At 39.1% G+C, this 18,748-nt stretch overlaps 1 protein-coding gene across 1 annotated transcript; it reads left to right on the top strand.

The window, feature by feature from the left end:
• Positions 1–315: 315 nt before the first annotated feature.
• Positions 316–18,320, top strand: CAB39 (calcium binding protein 39; the record flags this gene model as incomplete). Its single annotated transcript, XM_079539625.1, has 8 exons — positions 316–429; positions 7,001–7,165; positions 11,924–12,042; positions 15,082–15,250; positions 15,945–16,004; positions 16,548–16,613; positions 17,599–17,742; positions 18,132–18,320. 8 exons carry the CDS (start codon positions 316–318, stop codon positions 18,318–18,320), a joined length of 1,026 nt encoding a protein of 341 aa, XP_079395751.1.
• Positions 18,321–18,748: the final 428 nt, after the last annotated feature.

Raw genomic sequence — 18,748 nt, 5'->3', positions numbered from 1 at the left:
CCATATGTGGCTTTGGATGTAGTTAATGTACTCTTCAATTTCTTCCTGTAGCATAAAGTAATTATTTTAATGTGAATTGTTGGTTTCTGTATTTTGTGCTACGGGAATCAGAGGCACAGTTAGCATATAGATTTGTGATGGTAAGCTCTAGTTGAACTGTCAATGGTGGTTATTCCATACATGAGTGCCTTTGCTGAATTCTCTTCATGTGTGTTGTTACAGTGGCCTCGTGCTTCTATTTATGACATGGTTTTTTTCCCTTCCTTTTCAAGGTGAAGCAGGAGCTGTAGAAGGAAGACCTGGTGGCTCGCAATCATGCCGTTCCCCTTTGGCAAATCCCACAAGTCTCCTGCAGACATAGTGAAGAACCTGAAGGAAAGTATGGCAGTTCTAGAAAAGCAGGATATATCTGACAAGAAGGCAGAAAAGGTATGGTTGGGACTTTCAAGTTGCTAAACAGTAATTAAATGGAAGAAAACAAAAAGGAAATCTACAGCTCTTTGCCTGAACCAGTTAGGATTTTTTTATACTCTGATAAAGGACAGGCTATGATGTTCCTTTGAAATGGTGTATTTCGTGTTGCTTGGCTTTGCACTTTTATATCACTGGCAGCTGTTGTGATACTTAAAATATTTGTTGTGGAGTTGTAGGACATTGCAGGTGTTAACAAGCAGTTCACAGTCATACAGCGTTCCCATGCTCGTGCCCACTGTGGTAGCTTTACTGCTGTGCTTCTGTGCTTGGCTGTGTGAGTGGTCACAGAGCAAAGTGGCTCTGTTAGCAAAACCAAGTTCTGAGTTTTGAGTCCCTGTGACTCTCGGTGGAGTGTATATACTTGCATCTTCTCTTTCCCTTTCCTGTGAGCTTTTTCTTCAGCCCACAAGAAGATGGTAAGGTGTAAATTTCCTGTACTACTGCAGTGTCCTTTAAATAGGGTGGTTTGCTACTTCAGGATCTGTACCTGTTTTTCAGGATCTCTACCTTGCAACAGTCGTTTACTTCTCAACTGGTAATCTTGATAGCTTCATTAACAATTACCTGCAGATTCAGCCTGCATGCAGCTGCTTCCTACCTACCGACTTGTCTAAGAGGGGTTATTTACAGTTCAGATAAAGTTTTTCCTTCAAGCTCCGTACCAGGGCATAGATGCCAACATTTCTTAAAAAAAAAAAATAATATATAAAAATCCCTCAAACTGAAGCACAAAATAAAATGACCCCCCTCCTCATTTCTGCCAGCTTTTGAAGCAGGCTATGCTATGCCCCTTGAATCCTCTCCCAGCAGTAACTGTTTTGTTAATGCCATTCTTGGCATCCTCACGCTGTCGAGCACAGGAGCTAGTCACAAACTTTTCCAGTATTTCTAAGCACAGTTCGGCCAGCCTCTCCACATTGTTTTATCCAGATTTGGCACTACTGCTGAAAGTGTAAGAGAAGCTGGATTTTAACTGTGTAGCAGCCTTTTCCTGATACTCTGTAGGATCAGCATCTTATGCCCCAGTGCCAGGATGTGATGTGTTCCAGATTTCTTGCAGTGTACATAGTGGTTTTTCCTAGATGCTTTTCTGTCTTGCTAGGACTTTGTGGTCTTGTGCGAGTGCATGCTCTTGTCTTGTTCTGTTCTTTATCCTAGCTCATGACAGAGCATTAGCACAAAAGCTGGGAGGGTTTTCATTAGCTGCTGCTTTTCTTCTTTCTCTATTAAAGACATCTGCCATGAGAGGAGGGGTAGGTGCGTTCTGAGGAGTGTGAGGATGAGATTTGGCACTACCTCCTTCATGTCAACCTCACTGTTAATTCCTGGAGATGTAGCTTGATGTTGAAGTCTGTGCTCTTTAGTGTCATCTTTTTGTGTAGATGTCTAATAAGAAACAAGCCAGCTTCATTCCTTTGTGCTTAGCTGTGCACTGTATCACATGCCTTGTTCTTGATGCTTTAACTACGGATTATTACATACAACTGGCTGCTTGCTGGTCTTTAATCCCATACCTCCATCTTCTTTAAAGACCTCATCTATGAGCCGTCTTTGACAAGAAATAATGTACTAAGCCTGTATGGCTTCATTCTGTATTGTAAGAGGCTATACACTTTGCACGAAGGAGGAAAGATAAGACGAGTTTACCAGGTTAGATGTGAGAAGGGTTAAATACTGACAATCACAAGGCTGAGGTGGGTGGTGCTGGCCTCTGTTATCCTCATTATTCACCAAAGAGATCAGCTGGTGAATCTGAATTTTCACAACGCCCGTTCCTGTGTGTCCTTACATGGGTTCTTCAGGAAATAATTGTTTTGTTGGCAAGCCAAGACCTCTGTGAAGGTGACTCTGGCTGTAGCAGGTTATCTCGGGTTCTTAGATAGTTTGCTGGTTTGACAGAGAAAGCTTTTCATTATATTACAAGCCAGTCATATCTTCAGAGGTCTAACTGATTAAACATGTTAATTTCATGCCCACTTCCTATCCAGTCTGTTAGTGCTTTTGTAACCAGTCAGGTAACAGTGAGCTTTCAGGGCTGAGTATCATGCTGCTTATGCAGTGTTCCTTACTTTCTGTTGTGAGAACACCCCTTTGGGTGTCTTCTGTGCCTGTGTTACTTGTCCTACACTACATTGTATCTTAAATGAAGTATATACACAGTTGCATATCTTTATTGCTCTTGAACATGAAGAATTTAAATTATATATATAAATCAGACTGTGGATATTTCAGCATTCGTTGACGTGAACTGAACATTTCAAAATTAATCATTTTAAGTATTTCTTATACAAAATTAAGTTCATTGTATTGTTTTATATGTTATTAGCTTCCAAAGACAAACCAGTGCTTTTCTACTGCAGTATGACTGTTTGCTTTTAATATGCAGTTCAGGGTAGTTCCTATCATGCAGTAGCAACTCAGTGCTGTTCTGTTATGCAGAGGATGTGCTCTGACAGTTTCCAAGTATGCTTGGAAACACAGATTTGTAAAAAAGAATTATGTTAATAACTTTCCCTAGAAATTAAATCTGTAATTAATTACCATTTTTAATACCTTGGATTATTTGAAGAAAAAGATCTGAGAAACAGTAGTGGTCATGATGCATCTTAGGTAATTATGAAACATTCTACCCTGTAATACTGCAAAATGTGCTTTATAAATAAAAGCTGAAGCTTGAGAAATGAATTCTAGCTGCATGTTAATCTATATGTTTTTGAACTGTGTGTGTACAGGAGAAAAATTAACCAGGTAGTTCTCCAGGTTATTTTGAAACATTGTTTAGGTTTGCAGTACGTACTTGGAAAATGAGATTTGAAGTGTCTGCAGGAGCCAGACTGTGCCTCACTGCTGACAGTGCCTCCCATACCATGGCTGTGACTGCTGGCTGCAGTTTGCTACTTAGGACACAGGCAATAGATGGCCAACTTTTATTCTATTTGAAGGGTAACTTCAGAAAGTTGCAAAGACAAGTTCTTTATATCTGAAAAATGTTTAGCTGTTAGTTTTCCTTCTCTTGCTTTCTTTTTCTTCTTTAGAAAGGACAAATCTTTTCGTGTAAGTGGGACCTACTCATGAGCTATTGCATTAGTTAGTAGTTTATTCTCATCTCTTCTTCCTCTTTGGCTCACGTTAGCATTTATTTCTGTGCTGTCATTTCATTTAATTTGTGGCACACATTTACTGTCTTGAAGGTAAACATTTACTCACGTAATAGACTTGTTCTTCCCTACTCTCTGACCTTGTGTTAACCTGCTCATGCCAGCTTCAGTTTTGGCTTTCTGGTAGTAGTTTCAGCCACATTGTTAACTCGTGCAGGTTGACTGTTACAAAAAGAGGGAAAAAACCCAACAACACAGATTTTTGGCTGAAATGAAATTTAGGAAGTTGCAGTCGCTCTAATTTAACCAGCTCAATTCAGCGGATAGAATAGTACAGTATGCTTCTTTATATGATTCATCTGTCAGATTACAATATTATGTCATGGTGCCAGAGATGAAGGTTGAGATTTTATTCAGTGAGCTAACACTGAAATTTACAAAGCAGTGGAATTTTACATTTGCTATGCACATTTCTGCATTAATTCATGGTTGAGAGAAAACTAAAGGTTAAGCACTCTTCCTTGCCAACTGCTGTGGGCTTTGATTAACAACTCAAAGGATCCAGCAAGGGGCAAAGGTTGTTGGTATTTATTTATTTATTATTGTTGGAAGTAGGGAGTGAAAAGACAGCCTTCTCTTCTAATGGCACTGGGCTCTTTGTGGCAGATGTCTGCTGACAACTGGTGCAAGCATTTTTTGCCCTTAACCTAGTGGCATGGATATACATCATCATGCATTTTACAGAACTGCATGCTGTGTTTTTGTAAGAGTTTCAAAAACCGATCCGTTTAAACGGAGTTATTAAAATAGTATTTGCTGCTTTTGGTAATTTTGTAGGCTAGAAAAAATGATCTCTAAACAGAGGCTCAAAGCTATGAGGTAGTTTACAGTTTTTTGTGAGCATTTTCATTAGTAATGCAGTTTTTGTAATCACATTCTCGATGTGGGAACAGCCACAGGCTTAGAGCCTGCTGAGCAGCACTGGTTTGTAAGTTAAGGTAAGTATTTTGTCATAAAACTCAAGTGTTGCTGCTCTACAAATCTAAATGAGGCATTTGGCATTTTGGAAATATCCTGGAGAATGGAATAAACCAAAGTGGTTTGTAGCTGTAAAGACGTGCAGCAAATTTTGGAGTGACAGTCATACACATGACTTCATGGAGTCTTCTTTTTAAGCAGTACCTTCCTATCACTGACAAAAGGATAAAGACACAAGAGATTTTGTTTCCTTTTCTTCCATTTTTAGTTCTGTAGTTCTGTCTTTCTCTGACACCACTGAATTTTAAATAATGTCACAGCATTTTTGTTTAAGGCTCTGCCCCATGGTTGCTCCTCCTCAGTATTGAGGATCTGTATAGTAAACATATGCATTCTGTATATGTAACATACACCCTGTTTATGTTACATTAGAATGTATATGATTAATTCCCCTTTTTTGAACTTGGGTTGGTTTTTGTTGTTTGTTTTTAATGAATTTCATTGTGCATTTTGATTTTCCAGGTGTTTTTTCCTGCCAAATGAAGGCAGCACACTGGACAATTATTTTGGTATCTGTACATTAGAAAGCAATGCTAGGTAGCCTATACAAGCAATACTAGGTAGCCTTTCCTTGTCTGTCTTGAATTTGTAAATTAGTTTTTCACTTAACTCTTGACTTGATATTTACTGTAGCATTACATTTTTAGGTGTAACTAACTAAATTCCATTCTGCATCTGAAATACTTTTAACTGCAGGCATGTCCTCAGGGTTGCCATTGTCCTGCTTAAAACAGCTCTTCGAACCTCAGCATTTCTTCTCCCCTCTTGCTTTCTAAACTGGTGTGCAGAGACAAACTACAGTACAGTTCTTTACTGTTTCTTTTCTTGGTAGCAGTGCTTCAAGGGTATTCCTGTATAGCTCTGTTTGACAGACATTCCTCCTCTTTTCCTAGCAAAGATGCATTTCTTCTGAATTATAAAGAAATAGAGCAGTTGTGTGGCATAATATGGCAAGCTGGCTTTCTACTTCTATAGGGGATGCTATGAGTTAAAGCAGTCAAAATGAACACTTGCTTCTTGCTGTCTTGCTAACAGTGTGCAGAAAATCCTGTGCAATTGAAATAAAGGAGCAGACAACTGGAAATTAGTGAGAAGATGGAGGCAGTGTGGAGTGGAAAGTTGTGGAGGAGCAAAAAATGATCTGGAGTCTCTTTAAAGGTCACAGGATCCTTACTTGCATACCTAGCAAAGCTGGAATGGCTTTGGCTTTAATAGCACATGGGTCATGCTTGTGCCTCTCTACGTATAACCCACAGATGAGAAATCTTATGTGTCCCTTACAGGACAGGCAATATCCAGAAAGTTCTCATTCTTTCCCTTTATTAATTTTCCACGTGCTACCAAATGAATGCTTTGGAGTATATGCATACTTGTTGTCAGATTCATCTAATTACTAAAAATGAGTGCACCTATAGATCATTCATACCTTTTAAGCACGTGAAGAACTAATGTAACATGGCCAAATTATGTATGATAATCTTTTTTCAGTCTTTTCTCCCCAAGCTATGCCATACAAACATACGTATTTAAGATAGTTCTTCCCTCTCCCTTCCAAGATAACTGTGTGTTTTTAAGATTCAGAAGTGGATGTTTAGAAGTGTTCTTGTAGATTTTTGTTTACTTAGATCTTTGCTTCCACTGTTAGGTGTTACTCCAGTCCAGCAGAGCTGCATACATTCCTTGCACTGGCTTCCAATGTGGGCAGTCATTCTGGATGTCTTCTGGGCTTCAAATGGGAAGCTTCTGATGCTTCCATTTGCCCCCTGTATTGAAGTTTTCTCTGGAAGACCTGCTCTTTGTGGGTGCAGCTGCCAATTTGTTCTTGTATATCGAGGGAACCTGAAGATTGAGTAAGGTTCTCTTGTGCATTTTTCTTTGGAAAGGAAAGAATTCATGCATAGTGACTGTGGTGTGAAGCTGGTGTTTGTCAGTAGATCTACTATGTGCAAAATCTGCAGAAGGAGGGCAGGTGTCTCTCTGGGCAGCTTGCTAGACAAGCTGTCTCTGTCATCTCTGTCGTGTCCAGTCTGATCTTCTGTTCTACAGAATGGAAATGGCCATTTCCTTTCATACTGTCACTATTCTTTAGGAGATTTTTGAATGGGAGGCTTAGAGGCACTAAAAAAAGAAGAGATTTTACTTTTGATAACTTGTTAATTAAATTGCTTGTCTTGTCTCTGCCTCGTTTTTTTTTTTTTTTAATAGCACATAACAACCTTTCTTGCAGAAAGATTATCTATTGTTTTCTTAACAGGTTGTCATTTCATGATTTTTTTATTTTTCTCTGTCATGGAAGTGTGCAGTTGATAAGAATAACAGTATGCAGCTACAAAGACAAATGGTGTTCTGTGTGTTCTAACTTCTTTCTTTTTCCCCCCCATTTTCTTCAGGCCACTGAGGAGGTCTCAAAAAACCTTGTTGCCATGAAAGAAATCTTATATGGCACAAATGAAAAAGAACCACAGACAGAAGCCGTGGCACAGCTTGCTCAAGAGCTGTACAACAGTGGTCTCCTTAGTACCCTTGTAGCTGACTTGCAGCTAATTGATTTTGAGGTAAGAAAATTGATATTTCATATACTGTCTATTTTAAAATGAATGCATCTGAATTCCTGTCACTTCAATTGGTTTTAAATATCTTTCAAACTACAGCTTTTGTTTCTGGCCAGGACGAAGCCAGAATAAAGGGAACTAAATATTCCAAACTATCTAGGAAACTAAGCAAATACTGAATACAAAATCAGTGAATTTAGGCACATAATCTGCCCAAAATGGAAGTAGATAAACCACTGATCCTGATGCTATGATTCTGTTAAAATTAGGGCATAATCCTTAATTATTCTACTGATACCACACTGAACACAAGGTATAGTACTACATGCTGTGTCTATATTCTCATCTTGTTAAATTAAATTGCTTTGACAAGAAAATGGCCATAATGTTTTTGAAGAATTTTAAGTATTTGAGGTAAAGCTGTTCGTTTTACCAAGTCTTCAGTTTTTCCTCTCTTTAGAAGTGATGCAAGCTCTTTCTTTCTTCTTACTATTTTTTGTTTATGTATTAAAAAAACATAGTATTTTATTGATTACTTCAAAATAGCAACACTTATAGTCAAATATGTCTCTATACAAACCTCTGTCTGACACTTGTCATCACATCACAGAATCGTAGGGGTTGGAAGGGACCTCCAGAGATCGAGTCCAACCCCCCACCAAAGCAGGTTCCCTACAGCAGGTCACACAAGTTGGTGTCCAGGCAGGTCTTGAACATCTCCAGAGAAGGAGACTCCACCACCTCCCTGGGCAGCCTGTTCCAGTGCTCCGTCACCTCACTGTAAAGAAGTTCTTGCGCACATTGGTGCGGAACTTCCTATGCTGCAGTTTCTGGTTGTTCTCCCTTGTCCTGTCTGCTGAAAAGAGCCTGGCCTCGCTGCTCTGCCCCTCACACCTTTATAGACCTGGATCAGGTCCCCTCTCAGTCTTCTTTTCTCAAGGCTGAACAGACCCAGTTCACTCAGCCTTTCCTCATAGCAGAGATGCTCCAGGCCCCTCACCATCTTGGTGGCCCTCCGCTGGACTCTTTCCAAGAGATCCCTGTCTTTTTTGTACTGGGGAGCCCAGAACTGGATGCAGTGCTCCAGATGAGGCCTCACCAGGGCAGAGTAGAGGGGGAGGATCACCTCCCTCGACCTGCTGGACACGCTCTTTTTAATGCACCCCAGGATGCCATTGGCCCTCTTGGCCACAAGGGCACACTGCTGGCTCATGGCCGACCTGTCATCCACCAGGACACCCAGGTCCCTCTCTGCAGAGCTCCCCTCCAGCAGCTCATCCCCCAACCTGTACTGCTGCATGCAATTATTCCTCCCCAGATGCAAGACTCTACACTTGCTTTTGTTAAACCTCATCTGGTTTCTTCCTGCCCAGCTCTCCAGCCTGTCCAGGTCTTGCTGAATGGCAGCACAGCCTTCAGGCATGTCAGCCAATCCTCCCAACTTCGTATCATCAGCGAACTTGCTGAGGGGTGGCCACTATCCCCTCATCAAGGTCATTGATGAAGATGTTGAACAAGACCAGACCCAGCAGTGACTCCTGAGGAACACCACTAGTTACAGGCCTCCAAAAAACATCACATAGGATAATTCAGTTCCCAACTCCGTAGAGAGAAATCACCCTGTTTAGTTATAAGGAATTGCAGTACAGTTGGATTTTTCTGTTTTCTCTGAGGTCCCACAAGAACTGTGTGGCTGTCCAGGAAAGAAGCCAAAGCTCATGTATCGCACTCCACAGCCTTGACCATGGAGGCCATACCACTTAAGACTGCTTAAAGACACTATTGTTCATGACCAAGTTGTTCATGATGCAAGCAGAACAGTTTCAAGTCCTATTGTAGTTTGGCATTCCCCAAATAATAGCTTTCTTCCCTGTTCTTTTCCTCTCGCCCCTCCACCCCACCCATAACTGCCTCTGATTTGTGTTTAATTGTAATATGGTTGTTTTTTTTCCTCTACCCACGCAAATGTTTACAGCAAACATAAAACGTTCAGGCTGTTAAGTAAGCAAGGAGACCTGGGAAAGTTGAGATACAGTGTTGAAATATGACAGCCTTTAATTGCCAAAGAAAGGAAATCATGAAACGTCATCTGGATTCTGCTGAACTCTAGATTCTTATCAGCTTCATGTTTACTCAGCTCAGTTTTTAGAGAAGGAAACATTCATTATCTGCTGGTGATGAAGAATGATAACAATTTGTACAAGCTTGCTCTCATTAAAGAGAGCTATTCATTTTATTCTGAGGGGACTTTAGAAGATTGCAAGTAGTTTCCTGCTTTAGACTTTCTGCTACTTTGTTACACAAGGATATTTTCCCCTTGAGAAACAGGTCATTCACATTGCTTTCTAGGCTGGGCCTTGTCTGCTTTTCAAGGATGGGATCTGGCACACTGTTCAGCTATTGTTTTTCTTAGAGTTAATGTCAACACACCTGTGCCCCAGACCTGCACTGGCTTCTCATCTATGACAAAGTCATCAGATGTTGGCATTCATATCACAGAACTCTATGATATGGAATTTTCTGTATTTGAAATATTTTTTCTATTATAGAGAGAGAAAGCTTTATTTCCTGCTGGTTCTCAAACTTGAAGGTTTAGTACTTCCTTTGCCTCTCTAAAGCTTGAAATTATTCAAAGATGAAGGAAATACTGTCTCTTTTTGGTCAAAACTCTGTTCTTCTTGAAGATGTCTTTGGTGGTTGCTGAGCTAATAGAGAAGGAACCATTTACTCAGACTCTTGAACTATCTCAAGTGTACTTCGGTGTGAACAGAATGGTTAAAAAAACACAAAAACACTGGCAAAAACTTAATGTCTTTTAATCTTGTAATTAGAAACTGTGACTGTTGGAATCTTGCTGGGTATAAAGGCCTGTTTAAAATGATATTTGTACCTGGAAGTTTTCTTTCCAAGTAGAGCAGTGAACAAAACCATCTACTTAGCAAAGTTACGGTGTTTGCAGATATCTCCCCACTGATCTGTGCTAGTGTGCCCATAGGAGAGGTGGCATCCCTTGCAGAATCGTATTCTTTGTTCTTGCTTTTTTTGAAATGGAGAGGGGGGGAACAAAAAGCAAACAAAAACGCCTTTTGCATGAGGGAGCCTGAATCCTTCTGCTGGGAAGACAATGGCAGCACAGTTGTACTCTCACCTCTTGCAGTCGTGACTACTGGCACAAGGGTTGGTGTCTGTTTGCCCTTGTTAGCCATGAGGTCACTTAGCAGTGGTGCTGTTTAACAATGAGTAGGCTTGGGGTCACTGTGTACCACTGTCACTTCACTTAGGTGAATAATAAGGAAATGCTGTTTTTGCTGCTGAATCCAAAGGAAACTGTGAGATGCAGAGCAAAATTGGCAATGTTAGTGAATGAGAGTTGATGACTATATTATGTGGAGGTTGAGTAAAGCAGTTTCTGGAACACTGCTCTACTCAGTTCAGAACAAAGAGTGCTGGTGTTGCTCTGGGCTGGCTTGCAATTGTAATTGAGAAAACAAGCATTTACAAACAAACTCTTATATCCTGAAAACAACAGTCCCTCAAATGCTCCGTGGTAATTCACAAACATGCCATTTGTAAAACTGGAGCCCTCCTGTGTTTGTTACAAACATTTGGAGTTTTTTTCCTTTTTTTTCTTACAGTCGTCTTTATGTTGATACAAAACTGAACTAGTTTTGAATAATTGCTGTTGTTTCTTAAATGGTTGCTAATTACATATACCCTAAATTTTACTTGATAACTTACTAATGTGACATGTGGAATTTATAACACTGGGTAGATAGAGATTGTCCATAAAAATGGTTTCTGTGTGTTCTTTGTGTGTCTGACACAGGAATCCTTCCTGTGGAGTTGCTTAACAGTGTTATTTGCAAGTCTAGGTGTAGCACAAGTTTGCCTGACATTTTTTTGGATTGCAGCTAACAGGACGTAGCCTTGAAGTTGTCTTTATGGCAGTTTCAGATTGCAAGTTAATTGCACAAATCTAGGTTTTAAATGATGCATGTGAATGATGGAGGAAGTGCTTATGTTTATGATCAGCTTCTTGTCCATACCAGTTTGGCATCTTTAGCTGTGTTCTGACATGTCTGAGAAGAAGTAAATAAGTGTATATATATTCAAGATAACATTTTCAGCTACTTTATGCTCTGTGGTGCTAACAGTGTGTGTATAATTTGTGCTGATTTATACTACGTTCATGCTGCTGTGTCTGCTGAAAAATGTGAGACCGGTATTTTAGGTCAGTGGGTCAATTCTCTTTGTAGTTTTTATTTGTTTGTTTTACCTCCAAAAGTGCCAGTTTTAAATAGAATGTTAACAGTGCAGGCAGAAGTGCCTTACCAATAATGGATGGTGGCATTGTGCCTTCCTGGAGAAGGGAGGGGGTAATGGATTATTGAGGACATACACTTGGAGGCAGGAGCACAGCTTAAAATGTTATTAGCAAAAAATGACCAACAAACAAGAATAAAACAAGTTCTGGAGACCAAAGCTACACAAAATGTCAGGTGAAACCTAAACTGGCTTTATTTCATCATGTGATTAACCTGCAATCTGGCTGAACACCTGGCTGGTAGAGTTTAGAGCACTTTGACGTATTTCAAATGAGTATAAAGAAAAGAAGTAGTATTTAATCCCCCTAAGTTTGAACTGCAGAGGCTGACTGAAGTGCAGAACTCACAGTGATGTGAATGCATAAGATGACAATGAGTAATTCCTATTTGGACGGTGGACTTGAATACTGTGTTGAACTGCTTGTGTTTTTGACAGGGCAAAAAGGATGTCGCCCAAATCTTCAACAACATCCTCAGAAGGCAAATTGGTACAAGAACTCCCACAGTTGAATACATCTGCACTCAACAGAATATATTGTTCATGCTATTAAAAGGGTATGTATGCTGTGAGGCATAAATATACTTTTTAATGAAGTGAGAGGTTTTTGTAATCGTGGAGAAGCACTGAGTTCTGAAATGCTTTTTCCTTCCTTTGCAGCATGCTTGATTTTGTTGTCTAAGGGCTACTTCCCCTAGGGAAAGGAAAGTTTGAGTAATGAACACCAGATATATACTTCTGCATGATATATGACTGAAAATTGGGAACTGCTAGTAGCCTGTATTATTCTTACTGTGGTATTGTAAGCATTCTCCTTTTGGTGTATTATATGATCCCACTGAACTTATTTCCACTGAAGTTATTTCCTTGTGAACTTACTCATTTATCAAGTATCAAGTTTGAGTAATGAACACCAGATATATACTTCTGCATGATATATGACTGAAAATTGGGAACTGCTAGTAGCCTGTATTATTCTTACTGTGGTATTGTAAGCATTCTCCTTTTGGTGTATTATATGATCCCACTGAACTTATTTCCACTGAAGTTATTTCCTTGTGAACTTACTCATTTATCAAGTATCAAGTGGTGGATTTGGTTGGGTTTTTTTGTTTGTTTTTTTCTTTTAGCCAGTGTCCTTTCCAGTTTGCTGTCCTATTCCCTGCTCCTAGCTTGTCTTACACTTGTTATTTGTAGTGATTCATATTCCTGTAGTCACAGGACCAAACAAAGGATGGCTCAGGGTACGCAGTGCGTGCCAGGCTACTCTTTCTTCCTCTCTTCTCATATTTTTTTCTGGTGCTGGGTGTTGGAGAGCAGCGCCATACTGAAGACATGGTTGCACACCTAGAATTGTGGATCTCAAATGGGAAAGCAAAAATGTATTTTCAGAGGTTTCTTGTTTAAGTAAGATTTTCTTAAAAACTGGCAACGTGCTCTCCATATAAAAATAATTGCTCACATTTCTATTAGCATTAATGAGCAAAGTTTGAAAATTGGTATCCCAACGTGTTATTTTAGGATAGAATGTTCATCAATAGTTAAAGAACAGAACAAAACAGAAAAAGCTGTTCTTAAAATGTTCTTTCAAGTATCCATTTTATCTTCTGTGTTAAAGCTGCTGGGTAGGGTTACTTCAGTAAGTTTCCATGGACTGCAGTTGGGAAGTACTTATTCCTCTTACTGGAGTAGCAGGGGGATAAAGGAAAGGGACATGCTTTCCATTGAGACATTGGCCTGCGTTACAGTGGTAGCCCTGAGATGTGAAGCTAATCAAATATATGTTTAACATTGAACAGGAAGTGCTGTTTTGTTTTTCCCTTTCCTTCCTCCTAGTTCATGGTAGCAGCTGGAGATGCTGACTGAGTTCAGTGTGAAACCTGCCTCCTACACAGTGCACGAGGTTTTATTTCAATGCTGTGTTAGAAGTGCACTGCCAGAGGTGCTTTGATTTTTTTCTTTTTTTTTCTTATGCTTCAGCCATGATTCTGGGAAGAAGCAAAATTTTGATGGCAGAGGGACAAAATGACTGTTAATTGTGGCATAATATGAAAGAGAATATTGATTCAGTGCTTCTTCAAAGCAATTTAAAATGAAGCTGAATTTGAGATGCAGAGAGATGGAACTACTTTCTCAGCATGCTCTCATTGAAATGTGACTGAATGAGGGCTGCAACACGGCTGTCCTAATTTTTATACTGTGTTGTCACTCTTCAGAGGGATTGTTGAAACAAATTCATAAGTCAGGATATTTGAAATAGGCATTTAATTAGCTTTAATGACTGCAGTGTTACATCTGGTATCTATCTGAGTCAAATTTATGCGAATTTAAGCTCTGTGGTGACTTACAAAAAGTCCAGTAGATTCCATGTCTTCATGACAAGCTAAATAGGAAAGTATAGCAACATTTAATGTGAAAATTGATTCATAAGCAAATGGCTTTGTATGGTAATTTAATTAGTGCTTAGTACACACAATGATGCGTTGCTCCAGAAGTATGCCGGCAAATTTAAATCAGCTTCTGATGAATTGGGACCAAGGCCTTTTTGGGTGGGAGCTGAGAAGTTGTATAAGAGACTTCAGCTGTTCCAGATGTATGTACGGATAGCCACAACTTCTCTGTGGATCAGGATAGCTGGTGTTGCAACTTGCTGAGGTTAGAATCAGGAAGGCAGGCCCACTTTCATCCAGTTTCTCGCACCTAGTGTGCATGGGAACACCAGGAGCTAGTAGCAAGCACTGAGGTCTGTTTCTGTCAAATGGATCTTAGACTGTTGGGAGACTTGGGCAGCTGCTGTTGGTGTATGCTTAGATGAGCTGAGAGAACACTGCAGTTTGTATATGAACAAAAAAAGCCTGCCAAGAAAGTGTAGCGACAATTTCTAAATGAAGCCATACCCACAGCTTCGTTGTTTTCATCAAAACAGTGATGGGTGTGGTGGTGATGGGTTGATGGTTCAACTTGATGATCTTAGTGGGCTTTTCCAGTCATAATGACTCTATAATTCTCTGGGCATGTTCCAGAAGATTCTTGTCAGAAGCTGCAGATGCACTGCTTGGGGTGGTAAAGACTCAAGCGCAGAGGACAGTGTTCAGTAATATCCTCAAATCAGGGGACACTGCCAGCAGCTCAAGCTGGAAGCCTGTGTGCATAGATTGATGCTGAGAAATGGTTTCATGAGAGAGTGGCCATGAACTTACGTCCAGTATTACTGACCATTTAGCATCAAAGCTGATACTAAGGATAATCTTACATTGGTGGGTGTAACCATACAGCTTTCCCAGATGTCTGCTAGTGCACCAACATGAAAAAAAACCACCTGATTTAAGAAGAAGAAGTAAGAAGAAAATATTTTTCTGTCTTCTCATTTTATAATGAGTAATTTGTGTTGGTAATAACTTGGCAATAAAGCAGCAATGATTTCAATAATACTTCAGATAAGTATTTCAAAGAGAAATTTAATACAGAAACAAGTATCTCTAATTCTCTGAATTTCAGTTTATGTGATAGCACAGCAAATTGTAACTGGCAGTGTAGCATTTTGAAGGTGCCTATAAAGAACCTGTGGGTTTTCTGTTGTCTTTTTTTTTAAACAGGTACGAGTCTCCAGAAATTGCTCTAAATTGTGGGATAATGCTTAGAGAATGCATCAGACACGAACCGCTCGCTAAAATAATCTTGTGGTCAGAACAGTTCTATGATTTCTTCAGATACGTGGAAATGTCAACATTTGACATTGCTTCAGATGCTTTTGCCACGTTCAAGGTAACTTCTGTACCGTATTGGAATGATATCTGTAGTCTTCTGTTTCTGCCATGTAGACTCAGATGTTGTGTGTTACATTCTTGAGCAAAACAGACGTACAGAGAGAGAGGAGAAAACAAATAGTGGTGTGGTGCAAATGCTGAATGGTGTTCTTTATTTCTCAGAATGTGAGACATTCCTTCAAATATGCATACTCTATTCCCAATAACTTTTTAAACCTATATGTAAACTGCCATCCATTAACACAGTACGTGTGTACTTTCATGCCAGAGGACTTCAAAACTGTTTCCAGCTATGCAAGCTGCATTGAGTGCATTTAATGCTGATTCTTAGGGAGGAGCTCTTTTTTGTCCTAAAACAAATCAAAACCAAAAACAGCCCCATAAAAACACCCCAAAGAAAAAACAGTTACAGGACTATAAGCATAGTATTTATCAGTATCAAATAGTGGCTTCTTAACCTCTTAATTGTGTGTAGCTCTGTGAAGAGTGAGTGTAGCTTTGATTCATGAATGTCATTCTTCAGTGCTAATTCTACAGGCCTGTGTGAGTTAACATAAAATGAAGCAGACTTTTCCTAACTGATGCCAAGGCCTTTAGGAGTGCACAAGTCTTGTATACCCACAGTTTATTCAGAAAGTATATATAACACATAAATATTGTAGTGAAAATACTGGTTTTGTGCTCTTTTACAGGATTTACTTACAAGACACAAGTTGCTAAGTGCAGAATTTTTGGAACAGCATTACGATAGGGTAAGCAAATACATTTTATTATTGAGAATTCTGTAGTGCTGTGTATCTTCAAATAAGAAGAATCTGTGTTTTCTTTCCTTGTTTAGATGCCTTTTTGAAATCTGCATACAATATTAAACCAAGTGAAATCAGTCATTTCTGCCAGAGAGATAAAACTAGCGTTAAGACTTTGCTATTGAACCTGAGAACTGTGATGAGAGGCTGAGGCCAAGACCTGTTTCAGTGAGAACGCGTTTGTTCCACTAGAGGGAACCCTTTCCCAGGCCATTTCCTTGCGTGCACACGTGTGACAGCCAAACCTTGCGAGATCGGCCTCCTGCAGTTAATGAGCATTGTTCAGTACCAGGAACTGCTACAGCTTAGCGAATAGTGACATAACTGCCTCTAACGCATTGCAATCTAAACACTGAAGCCTCCTAAATTGTTTTGAAAGCATACACAGTCTGCAAATTTCCATCTCCTCTTGTTCTTTATAGTAATTTGGAATAAGAGCACTTGTAGCACTTGAGAAGGTCTTAACCATTCTGTCTGTCCTGTGTTTAGTTCTTCAGTGAATATGAGAAGTTACTTCATTCAGAAAACTATGTGACAAAGAGACAGTCACTTAAGGTAAGGCAGTTTTAGGTCATTCTTCAATGCAAATTTAGAGAGTGCCTTTAATTTCAAGTGAGTTGGCTAAATGAAACAACAAGTAACTGCTTTGGGTAATATTTGATTTATTTTTTTTAACTTGGGTCTTGAGATCAGTGAATTTCCCATAGTCCAGTCCTGCTGTAATTTAGTGTCATTTCTCTCTCCATGCAGAAGTGACTGTATGGAAGAGTTTATTTCTGTTGGGTTTTTTTTTCTTCAGATTTTGTTTTTCCACTTTTAACAAATTTTACTAAGTAATGTATTTATTTAGTAAATTAATACTAAACAATTTATTTACATTTATGTGTAAATAAAATACATATAATTTATTTATTAAATAATTGAATGAAGGGACTCACATGACCTAACTAGCAGAATGCTAATTTTATGTTCAAGTTGGTCAGAAATATTGACTATAAATGTAGCATGTGTGCCAGTTTGTAGCAGGGGTGGCACTTCTGGGGTGTATTGTATTGCTCCTGCAGCACTGCTCCTCACAGTGAGAGGGGCTGTGTACTTCTCTGAGCTTTATGGTGTTTTGTTATAAGTCTTAGGAGGTAAGGGAAATACGGGTACAGAATCTTCTGAGGTTTCCACCTTTGTTTTTCATCCTTCCTGGATGAAAAAGGGAGTGAAAGAAGTACAAATATTTCTCATTCGAATTACCAACTCCTTTTTCTTACCAAACTCTGTAAGTTGATGTGTAACATTTTTTTAAATGGAAAAAATAATGAAGTTGTGGGGAAAAAAGCATTAGAATTTTTTTTTTTTTTTTTAAATTTCAGTTCCAATTATAACATCAGAAGAATAAAAGGAGAGTTAGCAGTTGAACATTGAGAATAAAGGTGTTTGAATTCCAATTTTTCTGCTTTTACAGAGCGGTGTTGGTTACTCAGAGTGTTAGGAAGGATTTATGAACAGGTTTTCTCATCGCTGCTTTCACCTTGTTTTTCACTTCTAGCTTCTTGGTGAATTATTATTGGACAGACACAACTTCACAATTATGACAAAATACATCAGTAAACCTGAAAATCTGAAACTAATGATGAACCTTCTACGAGACAAGAGTCGTAACATTCAGTTTGAGGCCTTTCACGTGTTTAAGGTAAATCAGAGTAACAGCTTGGGGTGAAAGTTTTCAGTGAACTCGAGCACACCCATCTGATGTTGTATATGATATGGAATGATGCATTTGCTACAGAATTGAACTGTGGAATGCCTGAACTGGATTCTGCAGAGGGTATTGCGTCTAATAGCTCCCACAGCCTGAATTTACTTCAGCAGTAGTGTTGGATTTCTGTCCTAATTTAGAAAATTAAAATATCAGTTTTAGAATAAAACTTTTATTTACTTCCTTTTATTTTCTGTGTACGTTTTGGATTATTGAATAATTCAAACATCATTTTAAGGTATTGTCATCGCTGTTTTATTGGCTAGGTTTGTTTTTTATCTGAGCCTCCTGTTTCCCACTGAATGCCTTTTATTGTCTTGCAGGTGTTTGTAGCCAACCCTAACAAGACGCAGCCTATATTAGACATCCTTCTAAAGAACCAGACCAAACTCATTGAGTTCCTCAGCAAGTTTCAGAATGACAGGACCGAGGATGAACAATTTAATGATGAGAAGACCTATTTAGTTAAACAGATCAGGGATTTGAAGAGACCAGCACAGCAAGAAGCTTAATCTCCAGTAAACCCCTATAATATTAAACCCAAATTCAGCAGTCGCTGTTAGATATTCAGCATCAGGCACTCTTATCGATTCATGAGGAACATTACTGCTAATCTGCTGTTCAGTGAACGGTTTTTGTTTTTCTTTTCTCTTCTTTAGTCCAAGTTGAAAAACATAGCTGCTGCTTTCTTGCACAATGTGGACTTTCTTGATATTTGTGTCATTTCAGAATTCAAAGACACTGCTTGTTTGATGAGCCCTGAAAAGAAAGATTCTAGGTTCATGAACGCAAACATATAGATAATAGTTTGGTTTAGGAAAGAAGGTATTAATGTAGTTAAGTAAAAGGTTGCATGCTTGCAAATCTGAATAAATCTGTATGTTTGCACTTACCTTGTTTGAGATACGAGCACAACGTGACCTGTGCATACCTGGCACCA

The sequence above is a fragment of the Tetrao urogallus genome, assembly GCF_951394365.1.
Source record: "Tetrao urogallus genome assembly, chromosome: 9".
NCBI lineage: Eukaryota > Metazoa > Chordata > Aves > Galliformes > Phasianidae > Tetrao > Tetrao urogallus.
Note: the sequence above shows the minus strand (reverse complement) of the source record. Positions and strands in the feature narration are given on the sequence as shown.